Genomic DNA, 20,478 nt, shown 5'->3' on the forward strand with positions numbered 1-20,478 from the left:
GGATGCTTTGGTAGGGATATCAGAGCTGAGCCACCACATGTGAGTTGCTGAATGGAGCGAGGTGGAGGTTCGTTCTGGAGCTTGGAATCTAAGATGGCATCTGCTCCTTGTGCTTGTGCCACCCCCTCTGCCAAGCACTGCCTGTGTTCTTCAGGGAAAGTGGAAAGAAGATCCTGGTGTTTCTGCGTCTGGACCTCATCATAAAATGACGTGGCGGGCCGGGTCTTGAGTTTGGCACACATGCGTCAGAATATCATGTTTATGCCACACATTTCTCTTCCAGATATGGAGTTTTTGAACCAGAGTGTCCTTTCACACTTTATCCTTTTGGGATTTCCAGTTACAAAAGGCATTCAACCATTTCTCTTCCTTGCATTTTTTGTAATCTATTTTATGTCTTTAACTTGCAATCTTCTCATAATGGCAGTTGCTTACTGGGATCAGAAACTCCATTGCCCCATGTACTTTTTCATCAGCATATTCTCTTTTTTGGAGATTTGCTATACATCAGTCACTATGCCTAGATTGCTTAGAGATTTACTATCCGATGATAAGATTATTCCTATCCAATTTTGTGTTGTCCAGTTTTATTTCCTATTTGTGCTTGGGTCAACTGAAAATTTCTTACTTTCTTCCATGGCATATGACCGGTATGTGGCCATTTGTAACCCCCTGAGATACAATAGTATTATAACACATAGAGCTTGTGTATTTTTAGTTTTAGGAGCGTGGATGGGGGGTTTCTTGGCTCCATTGATGCCACTTATATTCCTTTCAGTATCTGCTTTTTGTGGTTCCAATATAATTGATCACTTCTACTGTGACTTTTCTCCATTGCTCCACCACTTTTGTATCACTGATGGTATCTATATTATTGAAACAATCTTCTTCCTTTTAGCATGCATTGTCATTTTAGGTAATTTTGTTTTCATTAGTACATCTTATGGACTAGTAATATCTATTATTGCCAAAATACCTTCTCGAAAAGGAAGAAGAAAAACTCTCTCTACATGTGGATCTCATCTCACAGTTGTCTGTTTGTTTTATGGATCCATTATCTTTATGTATGTCAGATCTGACCACAGTACTCCAACCCAAGTAGACAAGGTGGTGTCACTGTTCTATAGCATCATTACTCCTACTTTAAACCCTCTTATATATGGTCTCCGAAATGAAGACATAAAGCAAGCCCTAAGAAGAGCTGTGAAAATGATAAAGAAAATCCAGATTTCAAGTATAACATTTTTATAAAGCATTGCAAAACTACATGTATGATGAAAGAACTTTTCTTACAATCATAGAAAAAGCTTAAGGGGTTTTACCACTAATTTCATCTATCCCCTGTCTACAGGATGGGGAATAAGTGTCTGATCGCGGGGGGTCCAACTACTAGGACAAAGGAAGATTGATGCCCTTTGCAATTTTCCTCCACCCCACAGAAGTGAATGGAGGGCTCCAAATTTCAGGAAAGTTGGGGTCCCAGCAGTCAGACTTCCAGTGATCAAAATATACGACCATATTCAAATCTGCACTTTCGGAACCTGTTGTCTGGTCCTGTCTTATGAGCCAAAGAAGGAAAAAAGCAGAAGCAGATCCGGCAAATGCTGACCTGAAGTGTTCCTTATGGACCCCATTCATTATAATGGAGCCTGTCTGGCAGCAGGCATTTCCCAGATGATTCACAAATAGTTTGATACAATGTTAGGTAGTAGGTCATAATGTGATTGTTCTCAGTGAGACAAACACAGTAAACTTGTAGATATGATACCTTATAATGACTAACAAAAAGTCATGATGTTATAGTGAGCTTTCAAAAGTATGATATATATTTAGAAGATTATTTAGCCCATTTAGGACCAGGCACTGTAAATATACGGCGACTGGTCCCGGGCTTTAAGCCCAGATGTATGTAAAATTACAGCGGGGATTTAAAGGGGTTGTCCCGCGCCGAAACGGGTTTTTTTTTTTTTCACCCCCCCCCCCCGTTCGGCGCGAGACAACCCCGATGCAGGGACGTACAGACAGCTTACCGGAGCGCTTACCTTAATCCCCGCGCTCCGGTGACTTCTATACTTACCTGTGAAGATGGCCGCCGGGAACCTCTTGCTCCGTGGACCGCAGCTCTTCTGTGCGGTCCACTGCCGATTCCAGCCTCCTGATTGGCTGGAATCGGCACGTGACGGGGCGGAGCTACACGGAGCCGCTCTCTGGCACGAGCGGCTCCATAGAAGATTACAGAAGACCCGGACTGCGCAAGCGCGGCTAATTTGGCCATCGGAGGCCGAAAATTAGTCGGGCTCCATGGGAACGAGGACGCCAGCAACGGAGCAGGTAAGTATAAAACTTTTTATAACTTCTGTATGGCTCATAATTAATGCACAATGTATATTACAAAGTGCATTATTATGGCCATACAGAAGTGTATAGACCCTCTTGCTGCCTCGGGACAACCCCTTTAAGCCTCCTGTCTCTGCAATCAATCAGAGCCAGGATGGGTTGTCAGCTGTTAGTGACAGCTGATAACCTGGAGGAGAAGGCAGGAGGGGTTTTTAACCCTTTCTGCCTTTTCCTTCCCCGAGTACACAGCACTCAAAAAGCACTGTGTACTTAAAAAGTGAAAGCGGAAGTATAACTTCCACTACGGGAGTCCGGGGATCATGTGACTGCTAGGATTCCCTGCTATAGCAGAGCTATAGGGTCATACTAATCCCTGACCAGCTCTGTCAGTGACTAGTGTCACTACTGGGGATAAAAAAAAACACGTGAATGTCTCCCAGAGGTCTTGTATGAAGTCATGGGGGACATAGATAGTAAAAAACATAATTACATAAATAAGTAAAAAAAAATTGTAGAATAAAATAAAAATATATACATAAGAAAGAAAATAACCCAAAGCCGATGCAAATCAAAACCGTCACCGTATGCACCCTGTAATCCAAAACATACATATTATAAATCAAAACATCTGAAACAAATAATAGTAATTAAAAAGTAACTATAAATGTTAAAAATCTTTTTTTTAGCTTTTTACCCCCAATAAAACTAAAAAATGGAAAAAAAAGGCAGTAAAAAAGATATTTAACAGATAGCCCTATATGGCACGGAAAAATAAGAGGCAAAAATAATTTTGGCAGCTGAAGGAAAAAAATAGGGCAGCTGATCAGGGTCTGCTAGGACCCTGTAGCTATGCTGTAGCAGGGAATCCCGGCGGTCATGTGACTGATGGCTCATGTATTGGAAATTATATTTCCACTTTCACTTTTTAGTACATAGCGCTCATTGAGTGCTGTATACTTGGGAAAGGAGAAGGGAGAAAGGGTTAAAACTACTTCTGCCTGCTCCTCCAGGTTATCAGCTGTGACTAACAGCTGACAACCCGATATGCTCCTACTTGATTGCAGAAGCAGGGGCTTTAAACCCGTGCCATATTTTTACAATCGGCTGGTTAAAGCCCAGAACCAAGCGCCATACATTTACAGTGCTTGGTCCAAAATGGGTTAAAGAGCTTCTTTGTTAGATTTTAGAATGCTTACAAGGTTACTATACCTTATTCATTTAAATTCTTACTCACTCCGGGCTTTGGAGTCTAGTGGGCAGTCCTACCCATGATTGACATTCTTTCTTATATAACTGTGTATGCAGAGTTAGCTGTCAGTCACTAAGTAGGTCCCCCCATTAGACTCCTAAGCGTACACTGAGCAGGCATTGAAATAAAAAATACTAGTCAGGCTACATGCGCAGATTTGTTTTCTGTCCGATTTTTAGACCGAAAACCGGACAGTAATAACACACATTCATTTGAATGGGTGTATTCACATGGGCTTTTCTATACTTGGACAAACAGTCTGAGTAAAAAAAAATTGCAACATGTCCGATTTTTATCCGATTCTCTATTTTTCTTTGCCCGAGTTTCTAGAGTGCAACTTTTTAACAGTCAGTGTGCATGTAGCCTTATACTGAATCTTTTCCCACAAAACTATGTAACAATCTGCTGAACTCCTCTTGCTCTATTACATGCTATGTGTTCAATATAAAAGGTTCTCTTTAAGGAGGATGTAGGTAGCCAGTGTCTTGATGAAACAACCCCTTTAGGGTAGATTCAGACGAGTATGTTTATGTGCGCACAATTGTCTATTAGAACCATTGATTCCCTATGGTGTGTTCACATAACTGTGTTTTACAGGCATGTACCTACAAAACATAGGACATGCGTGCATCATAGGTCCAGGGTGCATGCCAATATTCCCCAGCGCGGAGTCCCCTTGTCACTAATTACTGTGACAGCACTGTCACAGTGTTCAGTGACAAGGGTACTCCGCGCAGGGAGTAAAGAATCTCCTGAGTGCTGCCTGTGATTGGTCACAGCACTCAACTATTCACAGGCAGTGCTTGGCCATTCCTTGAATTCAATGAATGGCTGAGTGCTGCCTGTGATTGGCTGAGTGCTGTGACCAATCACCGGCAGTACTCAGGTGTCATTCAATGAATGGCTGAGTGCTGCCTGTGATTAGCTGAGCGCTCAGCCCATCAGATACAACCCTTTCAGCAGGCGGGGATTTTAAATCCCCGGCTGCTGAAACATATTCAGAGCAGTGCAGGGAGAAGACAGGCTGGATGCACCTGAGCTCCGGCAGCTGAGCAGAGGTGAGTATATATATTTTTTATTTTAACACATTCTAGGGATTATTTTCAGGGAAGGGCTTATATTTAAAGCCCTTCCCCGAAAATCCCTGCAGAACTTGCAACCTATTGCTTTCAATGGGACTGAAGAAGCGCCAGTCCCATTAAAAGCAATGGGAGAACATCGCGATCCTCTGGCACAGCTGTGGCAGGGGAATTCTTCAGCCTCACGGAGAGTCCCCTTGTCACTGAACACTGTGACAGTGCTGTCACAGTTTTCAGTGACAAGGGGACTTCCTGTGGAGATGAAGAGTTCCTCTTCTACAGCTGCCACACACACACACATATATATATATATTTTTAAATATATATATATATATATATATATATAAAATTATGCTTTTTTTTCAACACAAACCATTGCTGATTTTCAGGGAAGGCCTTTGTTTCAAGCCCTCCCCTGAAAATCAGTGCAGGGGTGTCGGCATCCCATTGCTTTCAATGCGGCCGCTGGCCCCATTGAAAGCGATGCTGCATGGACCTGCATTCACGCGTTTGCGCACGTACATGTGTGAACCAATGTATGCATATGCACATGCTCGTGTGAATGCACTCTTAGGCCTCAGTCATACGGGCGCATCGGCACCCGTACACTGGCGCCGATGCGCCCGTGTGACTGACACCAGCAGACGGACGTACCTGCGGACGGCCATCTCTCTGCAGCGCTGGAGGAAAAAACATGTGACCGGCTTCATTGCCGGTCATGTGTTCTTTCTTCCGGCGCTGCAGACAGACGGCCGTCTGCAGGTGCGTCCGTCTCCTTCCTGCAGTCACACGGGCACATCGGCGCCGGTGTACGGGTGCCGATGCGCCCGTGTGACTGAGGCCTTAGACATCTAGGTAAGGATCAGATACTTTTAGTAGTAGGAAGCAATATTTGCTTACTGCCCTATTTGGGCCTTTTTCTAAAATAATGGTAAATGAATTGCCTCTTATATACAGGATGCAAAGCCAGTAAAAGTGTTTGAATGGGTGGAGTGGGTCGTAATAGGTCATACCTTTATCAGATGGGAGCAACTTTTATAGACATGGCCCACAGTGAGTACTAGTAATTATTAGAACACTATAGTGCCAGTGTTTCTGGTGGCACATCACACTCACAGTAGCTTGATTACCACAAAAGACAAACACAGCTTGGCTCCTCCCACAGCAGTGACATCACCACAGATCCTTTAGCCCACTGGATCTCTGTCGTAGGTCAGTGTCTTCTGCCAGGACTGCTGAGTTGAGTCTTCTGACATAATAACGGCTTAGTTGTATTCTCAGTGTGTTATTTTTATCCTCTCCTTCCAAGTGCCCTAACTGTGTTGCTCTTATGTCGGTCAGACTCTGTATTTTATATATGTTGTTGGACCAGGGGGCGGAGCATTGACGTTACCAGGGGTGGAGCACGAGAATCACTCACACACAAACATACAGACAAGTGGTCGTTAGTAGTTTGATTAGTGTTAATGGTTAAAAGTCTGGCACATTTTACTTGCTTGTGGGACAAGACAGGGTTGTTCTCTCTCCCTTGCTTTTTGTCTTAGCAATTGATCCTATGTTTGGCGCAAAAGGGAGAGAGAACAAAATTTCCCTGTATTCTGATGTCCTGTTATAAAATAACACCCTTAGGCTACATTCATAATGGCAAGCACTATATAGTGCTAAGAAACTTACCAATCGCACTTGCCAATGTGCAATTTTCATGGCGATGCGAAGCGTGTTTGATCAAAAATTGCATAGCTTCTGTAGAATTGCAATCACGCGTGTGATAGGATTGCAAGTATTTCCCATTGACTTAAATAGGAAACATCAAATTGCACTCTAATGCGAGTGCTATGCAATACCTTTGAAGGTCCCATTGAAAACAAAGGGCGAGAGGTTCTGAGGGAACACCCAAACATGGAATGTGCTATAATTTCTTTTCTCGCAGCAATGGTGCAAGGAAACTAGCGTTTGTCTGAGTGAATCCATTCAAAAGAATCGATTTCATATTCGTGCAAGTTTTGTGCACATTGCGTCAGACAAAACCCGCGTGAGAATATCCCTTGTGTGAATAAGCCCTTAGATATTGTAATGTGATAGGTTCATAAATTTGGTTTGCGCTTAGGCGTAGTGCCATGTACCAGTAGCGGGCCCTCAGCCCAGGAGACAGCGGGGTAGAGACTCTACCATCTCTCTCTCGTAGTGAAGCTAAGAAACACTACCTCGCGACAAGCTTGGGGAAGCCTTTTCAATAGTAACCGGGGGTTACCTTAAGTTCAGTTGTCACTCCTGACACCACCGTTCCTTCTCCGATGGATCTCATGGATGAATGAATATATAATCCAACACCAGAAGAGCAGTTTTGGAACAAAACCGGGAATGGTCGATTTTGCCAATTTACCTAACTTCTTAGAAACAGTCCGTAACAGTTGCAGAAAATCACAGCATAAAAAAAAGTTATCTCACGGTGAAGCTCACAGGGTAATGAACAACCGACAGGCCAAGTTATGTGCAGGTTCTTTCTCTCCTGGCAAATATTTTCTCCACTGGCAAAACACACTTGCTCTCTCGCTGTTAAGCGGTTTCTTTCTTAGTAGTTAGAAGCGGTATAGAGAGCTCCTCAGAAGAATAGGCCCAGGCCAAGCAGCAGGCAGATCGCTCGGCCTCCTCCATTCTCCACACACACTGACCGACCTGGCAGCCTTGCTGTTGGGTGTCCCAGACTCTCCTACTGACTGTACTACACTCCAACTCTCCTCCTCCTCTCCTCTTGCATCTCTCTCTTCTTGCATCCCCTGCTACTACTTTATTGCATTCTGCAAACACATGTATTTTACATTATCACGTGACCATAAAACGATACATTTTCCAGACAGGACAGAACATACCAAACATTAACCCTCTCAGTCCTGCAAACAGTATTAAACATAGATCTAATGCACTCCACAAACAAGACAGTGACAAGACAGTGACACGAGACAGACAGAATATTCTGGAGGGGACCCCATTAACACTGAGCCACTACACTAGCAATACATTGGTTAAAATCCATATGCCACCTTTGTGAAAATGTTAATATATTTCATGGTTTGAGCATTGTTCCTGTGATAAAATAAATTAAAAGAAAAGAGAATAGCGATATGAAGCAGTCTTCCCACTTGAAGAGCTGATAGAACAGAACTGTTACTGCATCACTACTGAGGATTGAGGACACACATTTTAAGACAATTGTTTCCATGTTAAATAATTTGATAAGGGGACACAAGATGGTAGAGATTAGAAAGGATTATTTGTATCTTCCAAGATGAAAAGGTGGATTAGCTTTCACAGATATAAGAAGCCTCACAATTGTAATGTCTTATCTGCTGGGAAAGGGTAGAATTTCTTCAATACATGGTTAAAAGGACAATTCTTATCCAATTTAAAGGGATTGCCCTATCGATGACCTATCCTCAGTATAGGTCATAAATAGTTGCTTGGGATTCCTGCAATCAGCTGATTTTGGGCAAGCTATCATTGCGGACAGAGATGGAAGCAGACAGCTCTGTCTGTAGTGTACTGTCCCAGGTTGATTTGCAGGTGCAGCTCCCATTGAATTCCATGGGATATTCTGTCATACGTACTGAAGCTGCTATTGTTCATCATTCAATGTTTTTTGGAATCAGAGCTCACAAAGCCAGTCATTACCAAAATGCAAGCAGATTATTTCAGCCACTGGACTCCATTCTTGCTAGACCTTCACATTTTAATTGACCATCATGGCTTTACTATGCTCACAACCATAGAACATTGCCTAATCTAATCTAAACACAATGACTCAGTGCTATATGGAAGCTATATGAATTGCTGAGCGTGAACAACAGCAAAATAATTACATATATTATAATTGTTATACAATAAATGGATATTACATTGACAATACTATGCCAAAGTTATAAATCAAATCACTATTTGGCGTGCCCTACCTTTGCTTTTAAAACAGCATTCATTTTTTTATGTACGCTTGCACACAGTTTTTGAAGGGACTAGGCAGGGTGTTTTTTTAAACACCTTGAAGAACTAATCACAGATCTTCTGTGGATGTAGCCTCCTCAATCCTTCTGTCTCTTCATATAATCCCAGACAGCCTTGATGATGTTGAGATCAGGGCTCTGTGAGGGCCATATCATTACTTCTAGGACTCCTTGTTCTTCTTTGCGTTGAAGATCATCTTTAATGACATTAGTTGGGGTTGTTGTCCTGCTGCAGAATACATTTGGAGCCAATAAAACTCCTCCCTGATGGTATTGCATGATGAATAAGTACCTGCCTGTGTTTCTCAGCATTAAGGACACCATTAATCCCAACCTAATCCCCAACTCCATTTCCTGAAATGCAGCTCCAGACTTGCAAGGAACTTCCATCATGCTTCAGTGTTGCCTGCAGACATTCATTATTGTAGTGCTCTTCAGCCCTTCGGAGAACAAATATTATAGCCAAATATTTCAAATGTTCATTCATCAGTCTAGTGTACCTTCTGCCATTTTTGTGCACCTAGTTCCTATGTTTTCATGTATAGCTAAGTCGCTTGGTCTTGTTTCTACTACAAAGGAATGGCTTTTTGGCCACAATTATTCCATGAAGACCACTTTTGGCCAGACTTCTCCGAACAGTCAATAGGTGTACCTGAGTCGTACTAGTTTTTGTCTATTCTGAGCTGATGGTGCTGCTGGACATCTTCTGATTTCAAAAGGAAGTAAGCATGATGTGTCTTTCATCTGCTGCATTGTTTCCTTGGCTGACTACTGTGCCTACAGTCCTCAGTGTTTCTTGTTTCTATTGTGCTTCCTCAAAAGAGCTTGAACAGTAGATCTTGAAACCCCAGTCTGCGTTGAAATCTTTCCCTGTGAGAGACCCTGCTGTTGCAGTATAATTACCTTGTGTCTTGTTGCTGTGTTCAGTCTTGCCATGGTATTTGATCTGTGACACGAAACTGTCTTCCACAACCTCACCTTTGTATCAGAGTTTGGCTGTTCATCACCCAATTTTAAGCCTCTTGTACAGCTGTTTCTGCTTGAATTAATGATTGTGTTTAAACCTACATATGAAAATTTATGATTATTATCATCTGTTTGGTATAATTAGTCAGTCATACATCTGACTATAATCCTACAGAATCCTTGACTTTGTGCAAGTGTACCTAGAAGAATTGATGTTATTTTGAAGGCAAAGGGTGGTTACACCAAGTATTGATTTGATTTAGATTTCTCTTTTGCTTATTCACTTTGTATTTTGGTAATTGACAAAAACGGTTAACACTTCTATTTTTAAAAACATTCTTACTTTGCAGCATTTTTACACACATACCTAAAACATTTGTACAGTACTATATATAGAAGGATGAGTCATTGACAGCGATACTGTAGTAGTGCAGTTTCAGAAATGGTCATTAATGGGCTTAATGTCAGGTGACTTAAAGAAATGGTTGGCAGAAAAAGGATGTTTTCTGCCCATTAATCATGAGACACCTGACTGGGTGTTTCTCCAGGACAGAAAAGCTCCTGAATTCCTGAGCTCTGCGAACATCATGGTCTATGTCTTGGTCCACTACTGAGCTCCTGCTGCCAGGACTGGAGGTACCAGAAGTCTGACAGGGAAGGATGCCCCCTAGACTGAAATCCTTGTGGGTATGAGTTATGGACATTACTATGTTGTGTTAAGGCACTAGGCCTTGATAGTTAAGTTTCAAGATCCTGTGTTAGTTAGTGGCCTGATGGCCAGGTATTATTTTGGCATGTGCATTGGGATGTCTGAAACAACAGTGTGAAAGCTGTTTGATTTTACTGACCTACTGAAAAAGAAGGCTGGTATATCCAGATTTTATACCAAAGTTACGACCTGGATGTGCTTTTTTGATGTGGTGCCATCCATCTGATAGCGGATAGATAGCGGTCGCAAGACGGGACTAATCCTCCATTGTCACAATACAAATATGTAAAAATAGTTGCTGCTAAATAGACATGATGTTTCCCAAACTTGCACAAATTCATTGACAGTTGTTGCTGTAGATAATTCATATAGAAAAACTTTTTTTTTTTTTTACAAAAAAAGTGTTTTTATTAATTTTCAGTTCTCAGTGGTACAATCAGTTTTGAAGACGTTTCAACAGTTAACATATCTACTATTGGTTTCCGTACCGTTGCTGTTGTCTATCAGTCTCTTGCTTTGTAAACTTTTTAATTAAACTAATAAAACTTTTCATCCCACCCACCCCTGCTTTTTTGTGCTAATAATTGCTTCCAGTAAACTTTTATAATCAACAATGCTGAGGCTTTGTAACAGTAGGGAAGGTAGGGGGGCGTGAGAGGGGGCTAAGATGGGTAAGAGATGGGGGGTAGTATTTAAGACCTGGGGGAAGGGTTCGGAGTTTCCTGTCTTGCCTCGGCATCCCCTGGGTCCATGGAAGGCCGGTGGCACAGGGACGGGGGGGAGGGGGGTGTGGTTATGTGTCGCGTATGCTTATATGCTTGTGATGCTTGAGGTTCTGTGGTGGGGGTGGAGGAGATAGAGGGGGGGGGTTCTTGGCTCCGGGGTTGTCTCATTTTTTCTATGTTTGGCGCTAATTAGAAAGAATTCCACTTACCAACCATTGGTCAAATCCTGGGGATCTACGGAATGAAAGCCAGGGTTCCCATGCGGCGTGGTACGCTGTGTATTTCGTGTCATCTTTTGCTTTCAGTTCTTCCATATGGCCTATTTCATCTAAGGCGGTCACCCACTGCACTTTAGTGGGGGAGTCTCGGGACCTCCACAGCCTGGGTATCACCGTTCTCATCGCTAGGAGGTAGAATCTAAGTGAGCTTTTCCTATTGCTTTTTATTGGTCCCGGGAGGATCGACAAGAGGGCCATCTCGGGAGTCCACGTATGTGATCCTTTATTCAGTGCATTATACAGTGCTTCTATTTCCCTCCAGAGCGTCCTGACCTGGGGGCATGACCACCATATATGTGAAAGTGTGCCAGCCTCCTTTAAACAACGCCAACACAGGTCAGATGCCCCCCGCCGTATTTGGCCAGGCGCACCGGTGTTCGATACCACCTCGTTAATAATTTATAATTAAGTTCCTGGTGGCTGCTTGAGACCGTCATTTTGTGGGTCATGCATATGGCTTTGCCCCATTCCTCCTCCGATATCTCCCTCCCTAGTTCTTTTTCCCAAGACCTCCCGTGCCCCTCTCCAGAGTCCAGTCCCTCCCCGGCTATCAGAAAGTCATAGATCGCGGAGATCTCTCCTCTGGTCCTCTGAGGTTTCTCACATAGCTCTTCAAATTGTGTGTTTGGCGCCGTTAGGTCTGACGTTGGTCCTAAGGAACGTACAAAATGGCCTATCTGGTAGTATTGGAACCACGCACCTGTCATCTGGTTCCTTGTCCCCAGCAAGTCGCTTAGTGGTCTTAGGCCCCCTCCATCCATCACATCTTTGACCCTGGGGAACTCTACGTCCAGGTCATCTAGAAGGGGTAGTCCTGCGTCTCCCTGAGGAAAGTCTGGGTTCCCTCTCAGTGGTGTCCACGGTCCTGGTACTTTTACCAAATTGTGTCGCGTTACAAAGCCATCCCACGTTTTTAATAAAGAGTTTATGAAGGGGGAGACTCTAATGCCCCTCCTACCCAGCCCGCTCCGCAACCACACCAGACCTCTGATCCTCCCGGTGTTGTCTCACTTTCCAGTTCGACCCACCGTTTAGGAGTCCCCTCGTGCACTAGGTCTAAGATAGTCTTGCATATGGCCGCTCTATAGTAGAAGAGTAGGTTTGGAAGACCTGTTCCTCCTCTCTCCTTCCGCTGGGTTATCAACCTATAATTCAGGCGTGGTTTGTTTCCCCCCCACACAAAGCGTGTCACTGCTTTTTGAAGCTTAATGAAAAAGCTCCGCGGAACCCGTATGGGCAAGGTTTGGTATAAGTATAGCAATTTGGGTAGGGAGTTCATTTTAACCGAGTTTATCCTGCCAAACTACGAGAGTGTTGTCAACTTCCATCTCTCGAAGTCTTTCGTTATGGTGGTAAACATGTGCTCGTAGTTTAAGCTGTATGTCTTTCCAGTGTCCGCAGGGAGAACCACCCCTAAATACTTGATGCTATCCTCCCTCCAACTCATGGGGGTCAGATGTTTAAGTTGGGCAATTTCCGCTGGCGAGAGTGTGATGTTTAGGAGGTCTGACTTACTCAGGTTAATCTTGAAGTTGCTGACATAACTGTATCTTTTAAATTCTTGTAAGATTGCGGGTAGGGCCTGTCTGGGATTGGTGATGTATATTAGTAAGTCATCTGCGAATAGGGCGGTCTTGTGCTCCTGTCTGTTTTTTGTATATCCTTGTATTTCTTTGTTCTCCCTTAGCGCATTAGCCAGTGACTCCATTACCAGGATATATAGCGTTAGTGAAAGTGGGCAGCCCTGTCGTGTTCCGTTTTTTATATTAATTGGTTCAGAGAGCTTCCCATTGACCCGTATCTGCGCTGTAGGGTTGCTATAGAGTGCCATTATCCAGCTTATTATCCTGTTGCCCAGCCCTATTTTTTTTAGCGTAGCTTCTAGGAACCTCCAATTTACGCGGTCAAAAGCTTTTTCTGCGTCGGCCGATAGCAGACATAGTGGTGTTTTTTCCTCTCGTGCTCTCTCTATCAGGGAGAGAGTCCGTATCGTGTTGTCCCTGGCTTCACGTCCCACCACAAACCCCACTTGGTCTCTATGGATGAGTCCAGGGACAAGAGGGCGAAGGCGAGAGGCTAGTGTCTTGGCAAATATTTTAGTGTCAACATTTAACAGGGAAATTGGACGGTAGTTGCTACATGACATGGGGTCTCTGCCTGGCTTTGGAATTACTGTGATTATTGCTTGTAGGGCTTGAGGTGGGAATGGGCAGTTTCTGGATATCGCGTTAAACGCCCTGCTTAGTATGGGGGTCAATAAGTCTCCGCATATCTTGTAGAACCTGGGCGTGAAGCCGTCTGGCCCCGGGCTTTTACCGATCTTCAGGTTTTTGATTTCGTCTGATATCTCCTGGACTGAAATGTCCTCCTCCATCTGTTCCGCGTTTTCCGCCGGTATCTCTGTCGGGGCATATTTTTGTAGGTATTGTTCGATCGCCTGGTTTTCCCCCATCCCCTCTATGTTATATAGCTCCCCGTAAAATTCCCTGAAGCACTCCAGGATGTCATTAGTGGCGTGGGCTTTACCTTTGTCTGCTTTGTTCAGTGCAAAGATGTATGACTGGTTCTCCCGAGGGTTTAACGCCCTCGCCAGCCAGGAGCTACATTTGTTGCCAAATTCGTAGTATCCCCCTTTTGTTCTGTCTCTTATGTGTAGGTATTTTTGATCCATGATCCCTAGTATTTGCTGGCGTATTGTTGAAATTTCTGCTTTTAGGGTCGGGGAGGCGCTGGCTTTGTTAGCCAGCTCCAGTTTTTCTAGCTGAGTTATTAGGCCGGCTAACTTCGCTACTCTGTCTTTTTTTAATCTTGCCCCGTGGGAGATGAATACTCCTCTTAAAACACATTTTAGGGCCTCCCATTGGATAGTCGGGGAAGTGGCGTCTGTCCTGTGGGTCTCCACAAATGTTTTTATTGTCCGCTTTATCTCCTCTAGGCAGCAAGTGTCGTTCAGGAGGTTGTCATTAAGTCTCCAGCTATTTAGGCCTCTTATTGTCTCCCCCCCGCGTAGGGCCCCGTAGACAGGTGCGTAGTCCGACCAGATAAAGTTGCCTATTGAACATCTGGGGCTCCAATCTAGAAGGCCATGCGAGACAAATAAGTAGTCCAATCGTCCATAGTTGTTATGGACAATGGAATGGTGGCTATAGTCCTTGATCTCTGGGTGAAGTGTTCTCCAGAGATCAACGAGTTTCAGTTCAGATAGTTTTCTCCGCAATCTATGCAGGGCCGTGTGGGATAGACTGGACTTACCCGTTGAGGCATCAAGAGTGGGGTCCAGGGTCACATTGAGATCTCCGCCTAGTATGATGTGCGAGCCTTCAGCGAACCGGTCCAATTCTCGTAGCATATGGCAGGCGTATGCGATCTGACCTGTGTTGGGAAGATATACATTAGCGACTGTAATTATGCGATTTCCCAGATCTATTTTTAGGAAAAGGTATCTGCCTTCCGTGTCCACCCTGGAGGCCAGTACCCTGTGGGGGAGGGTCTTGTGTATTGCGATAGAGGTTCCACAAACTTTCTTATCCAGGTGTGTGCTATGGTACCAGTTTGTATAGTATTTATTGTTACTCTTCGGGATGTGATCTTTTTTATAGTGTGTCTCCTGAAACATAGCTATCGCAATCTTTTTTTTATGCAGGTGTGCAAGTACCTGGCCCCTCTTGGCTGGAATGTTTAGCCCTCTGACGTTATAGGTGCAAAATGACAGATTAATCATGGTTGTTCACTAGTGTGCGCGTATGGCGCCTTAAGATACCACAGCTCCCGGAGCCAAGATTGGAAGAGAAGGAATGGGCGTAGGAACCCTTGAAAGGGATAAGGAGGGGGGGGGGAGAGGGATAGGGTGACAGAGAGTAAATCATCTGTCGACTAGGAAATATATTCCCAGTTCAGCTAGTGGGTAACCAACCTACGGTCAGTTGTAGACGACACTGTTGTGTCGTCTCCCCGAGTAGGAGGGGGGGGGGGTCACCAATACCCGAGCTACCCGGTTCTCCCTCCACCCCAACCGGCATAATATTCAATCAATAAATGAGTCATGTTACCAGGCACGTTAATAACATTTGCAACATTCAAATCGTGCGTGTTTAGCAGTCAATCATCTCCAGGATACTTCAGCCATCTGGGCAGAAGCCCAGTGGGCTTAGAGCTTTTTGGTCACCGCTGCTTAGAAACTTAAAACTGAACAAGGCAGTGTTTAACAGCTCATAACGCTTCACAACAAGAGAGGACGTAGTCAGGCATTTCGGCCTTCAGAGGTGATTCCCATCAGACCATCTAGTTGGAGGGCGGTCAGCGAGGTGGTCTGCTGGTGCGTCTGCGGGTCCCCGGCCCCGCCTCATGCCAGGTTTCTCTGGGACCGGAGGTGGGCAGGGATGGCGAGTGCGGCCAGTCTGGTAATTTCACCATTGGTAGTTCCAGGGTGCTCAGGAATCTGGGGAGGTCAGCAGGGGATCTGAAAGTCCCTGTCCTGACGTTCTTTGTGGCCGTGAGCTGAAATGGGTACCCCCAACGGTATAGTATTTTGCTTGATTTCAGGACCTCTAATAATGGCCTTGTTGCTCTGCGCAGTTGTAGGGTGTGCCTGGCCAGGTCCGAGAATATCGCGATGGGTGTACCATTATGGGTCAAAGTGTCCCTTCTCTCTCTGGCGCATTTCATAATTGCTTCCTTCTCTTTGAAGTAGTGAATGCGACAGACGACATCTCGTGGTCTTTTAGGATCTTCAGGTTTAGGCCCCAGGGTCCTGTGTATGCGATCTATTAGGACCGGTTGGTCAGCAGCACGATTCAGTAATGAGCTGAAGAAGTTGCGAGCCCATGCCTCCAATTGTGAGGGCTCAACTTCCTCTGATAAACCCCTTAATCGCAGGTTGTTGCGCCTGTGACGATTTTCGAGGTCGTTGATGTGCGCTAGAATGTCCGTTATTTGCAGTGCTTGCGCATTTATTACTTGGCTGTGGTCGTCGAGCGCGGTAAGGACTTTTTCCTGGGTCTCTTCCACTGTGTTTAAGCGATGTCCTACATGTTTAAGCTCTTGATGTAGAAGGGACAGTGCTTCTTTGTCTGAGGCCTCTAGCCTCTTTTTGTCGGGAGAGACCTTAAATGCTCCTTCCAGTCCCATTCGTCATCTGTAGAGTAGTTTTCTGCCAGGGCTGGTTTGGGTGGTGGGTTTCTGCCCGCCGCGGGGGTGGTTCTGTGAAATCTTTGTGGTAGGCCTCTGCCTCTATCTAGGGTCTCCGATGCTTCTCCTGCGCGGGACTTTTGTCGTGGTGTCCAGTTTCCACCAGGGCCCCCCCCTGTCCTGGGAATGGGAAGGGTCACTGGTGTACTCGGGACCCCCACTACCAGAGGAGTATGCTGCTTGTTCCCCTGTGTTTTGTGGGGACACGGGCTCATTTTCAGCGTGACCCGCTGCTTTATGTGGGGCTGTTTGCGGCTGAGGGAATGGCTTGATTGTATCTGCTGCTTTAGTTTTGGGGTCTCCACTATTCCCACCACTGCTGATATCACCCCTGGGGTTTGTACGGCACTTATCTGTCCCTGGTGGTCCTAGTGGTGTTAGTGCCCTCGGCTCCTCCATGCCACTCTCCCCTCCGCTGGCTCTGCTTGGCTTCTTCTGCCGCGGGCGCCCTTGTTCCGGCGCCATTTTAGATGTAGCCGCTGGGGGCCCGCTGCCGCCGCTCCCGGGACTATCGGGCTCTCTCCCGCGGGTTTTACTGTGCGCCGCTGTCCCCGGTGGTGTCAGTGGGGTCTGCGCACCTGTCTCCTCTGCGCCGCTCATCTCCCCGCTGGCCCCGCTCAGCTGGCTCTTTCTCGGGCACACGTGGTCCGGCGCCATCTTGGAGGCGGCCGCCGAGGTCCCGCGGCCGCCGCTCCTGTCTCCTCTGGGATCCCCTCCGGGTGAGTTGTTGCGGTCTGCTACCCCCGGTGGTGCTGGTGGGGTCGGCGCTCCTGTCTCCTCCGTGCCGCTTGCCTCTTTGTTGGCTCCACTCGGTTCTTTCTGCCGCGAGCACATGTGGTCCGGCGCCATCTTGGAGTTGGCCGCCGGGTGACCGCGGCCGCCGAAAAATCTTTCAATAGACTGCGGCTCGTCCTCCGCCGCCTCCTGTGTCCTCGCCGTGGTCCTCCTCTTCCCCATGGTCCTGCTGCCTTGCTCTTTTCAGTGCTGGTGGCCCGGTAATTGCTGCTGGCCGGTCAGTGTGTCGGGAGCCCCGCTGGAGAACGACTTACTCCGGCATTGGTTAGGCTCCGCCCTCTAGAAAAACTTTTAATTACTGTGTTTAGGATTCAGCTTTTATTATACGGTAAAAATGCTGATAGTGCATCCTGCAATATCTTCTGCAGCTGCTGTTTCTCATCATTCAATGTGTTAGGGATTCAGAGTCGACAAACCCCATTGTAATTTTTTTCTGGACAATTAAACCAAAATTGTTTTTCCATGGAAAAATTGGAAAAGTGAATGAATAGTATAGACCAGTAATAATACAATAGATTGAGAGAGTACTCAGAGTTTCTCTACATATTGGTCTATTACAGATATAAAAGTGTTCTAAAAGATTAGAAAAATCCTATATCTATCCAGATCCATTGAAGTGAATACAGCTAAGCTGCAATACCACACATAACCTCTGGACAGGTGTGGTGCTGTTTCTGAAACAAAGAAGCCATGTTTGCTCACCTGTATAAGATACTTACATGGAAAGCGAATTTGTGGTAAAGTGCATGCGGCTTTTAGAATATGTTTTTGCACATCATAACTGCTGGTAAAATTTCATGGAAACACAGTAAAACCTTGGTATTGGCAGTGAAATCACGTGGAAATCCAGTCATAGAAAGCTACACCATATCCCAATATAAAAACATCAGTGATGGGGCTAATGTATATGTGCTTTACATTTGTCTAAGGAAAAGTTATGTAGTCTGTGAAACTCATACATATGGTAAATCAGTTTCTTAATCCCTCTAAAATCTTATTTTTTTCAGGATATAAATAATATAAATATCAAAATACAAAAAATGTGTAGCATTTAAAGAGGGAGGTCGCGGGGCTCTATCGATCCTTCTATCAACAAGAGAAAACAAAGCTTTACTGCCTTTGTGGATTTTGAAAGGCTCTATACCGGGTCACGCTAATTCTCTGCAACCCAGATAAGTGTCCTGAGAGCTGCACCTCCTTTCGATCTGCGGTGCTGGCTCGCAGTTTGCTGCGGCCTACTGAGGTACTGGTGACTCTGGCTTGAAGTTATAGCCCTCCTTCACCACCCAACAGATCCCAAGCCCACTCATATACCAGCTCGTGGTGGGTGCCGTATCCTCCTTGTTTCCCCAAGAGTGAAGGGGATCCCTCGCTGCATCTACAGCCTCTGACACATTTGAGGCTCCTGCCCATGGCACTGCTAGCAACCTCCAGTTACGCTGAAGAGGAAGCTTCCTATTGCAGCGTGTCACATCCTGCCTCCGAGTGCACCCTGACAGGGAACGGAGACCGCGATGGGTGAGTAGCTACCCTATTCGAAGCGTTGACATATATTGAATCTGTAGTTTTTTCCCTTGCAAAAAAACATAACTTTTGCTGGGCTGAGGATGCTCTTTTCTACTTAGGTATATATCTAACTTTCCCCTCGTCCAAACTGTAAGACGAAAACTACAAGCCCCTTCCAGCATCCATTAAATCGGAATTAAATAAATTAAAAACATACAGGATATTTTGGTTAGGCAGAATTTCAGCCATTAAGATAAGAATCCTCCTTAAAATATTGTATCTATTTTGCAATGTTCCCATCTCCATCTCAATCTCTTTTCTTAAGGATATTCAATCCAAACTTTTGGACTTCATCCGGGGGAAGAGGAAATCCAGGGTGAGAAGAGACATTCTATACATTCAGTCTCTGGTCCCCCTCTATTATTCAATACTACAGGGTGACCATCTCAGAGCAACCTAGATTCTTGTGGCTTAATTACAACCATTCCATAAACACCAACTATTATACTTTAACTGTAAAGCACCCCTTATCTCAACCACCCTCCTCACGGCCACAATGTTTGGAACTTGGTGACCAAAAAACTAAAATTATTTTTTTTCCCCACTGCATAAGGCTGAAATAACCATACTTAAAACCGCCATTGAGAATCTATGTCTCTCCGAATTGAAGCAATCAGGTCTAACACATATTAATCAACTTTGAGAAGATGGGCGCTTCCTAACATTCCCAGAACTATCAAATAAATTCAACATCTCAAAACTGGATTTCTTTAAATATTTACAAATTAGTCATCTTCTAAAACCATTTTCACCGCCCACAAGAATTAATGTACCATCCAAACTAGATGCCAGGCTTTGATCCCTGCAAGGCTCTAATAAAGGATTATCTACCTGTTATGCCTTTTTAAACCACCCCCTAATAGATTCCATGGCAACCATTAATGAGAAATGGGAGGATGACCTGAATACGCAGATTTCTGACATCCAATAGTAAGAGGTTATGTTGTGGTTGGCTCAGTTTCTATGCCAGTGGTCCACCATCAGGGCTACAGGCTGCATCTCATCATTTATTCTTTTTTGACTTTATCTCTCTAATAACCTTATAGGTAGGGTGATTGTACCTCTCTATCTAAATTAGCTAGTGAGACTCAGAGAAGATACTGATGCTTTCTACAGCTTGATGCGATACCATGCAATCATTTAATCCAATGAATTTAAGCTCTTTATCTTAAGTTCGGTTATAGTATAACCAGGGGACCTGGTATTCCCTAGTCAGCCTAGGTACTCATAGAGTGAGTGAGCACTCCTGGCAGGTTTATTCCATTCTGAGACCATCTAGAATGTTCTCATGGGACCTGGTTATCCCTAGTCAGCCTAGGAATTTATGTAGCGAGTGAACAACCTTAGCTGGTCCATTCCATCTTCAGACCAGCCATAGTTTATGCATGGCAAAAATAGCGTTTTGGACAGCACACACTTGTATTTTGAATGTTCATAAAAATAGTTTAAAATAGTTTATGCATGGGCTCTGGTTGTCCTTAGTCAGCTCAGGAATGTGTCTAGCGAGTAAGCACTCCTAACAGGTTTAAATCATCGCTGGTAGACCTTTGCTGCTGGGATCCAGCTACCCTAGTTCAGCCTAGACTCTCTTG

At 44.9% G+C, this 20,478-nt stretch overlaps 1 protein-coding gene across 1 annotated transcript; it reads left to right on the plus strand.

Annotated features, from left to right (window-relative positions):
* Positions 1 to 240: 240 nt before the first annotated feature.
* LOC136628841 (olfactory receptor 6N1-like) lies at positions 241 to 1,251 on the plus strand. Its single transcript, XM_066604934.1, has one exon. The coding sequence runs from the start codon at positions 241 to 243 to the stop codon at positions 1,249 to 1,251; it is 1,011 nt and encodes a 336-aa protein (XP_066461031.1).
* Positions 1,252 to 20,478: the final 19,227 nt, after the last annotated feature.

This window comes from Eleutherodactylus coqui, chromosome 5 (genome assembly GCF_035609145.1).
Source record: "Eleutherodactylus coqui strain aEleCoq1 chromosome 5, aEleCoq1.hap1, whole genome shotgun sequence".
NCBI lineage: Eukaryota > Metazoa > Chordata > Amphibia > Anura > Eleutherodactylidae > Eleutherodactylus > Eleutherodactylus coqui.

Excerpts from the sequence above, each read along its gene's own strand:
- LOC136628841 (XM_066604934.1), top strand. The coding sequence starts at position 241 with ATGCGTCAGAATATCATGTTTATGCCACACATTTCTCTTCCAGATATG.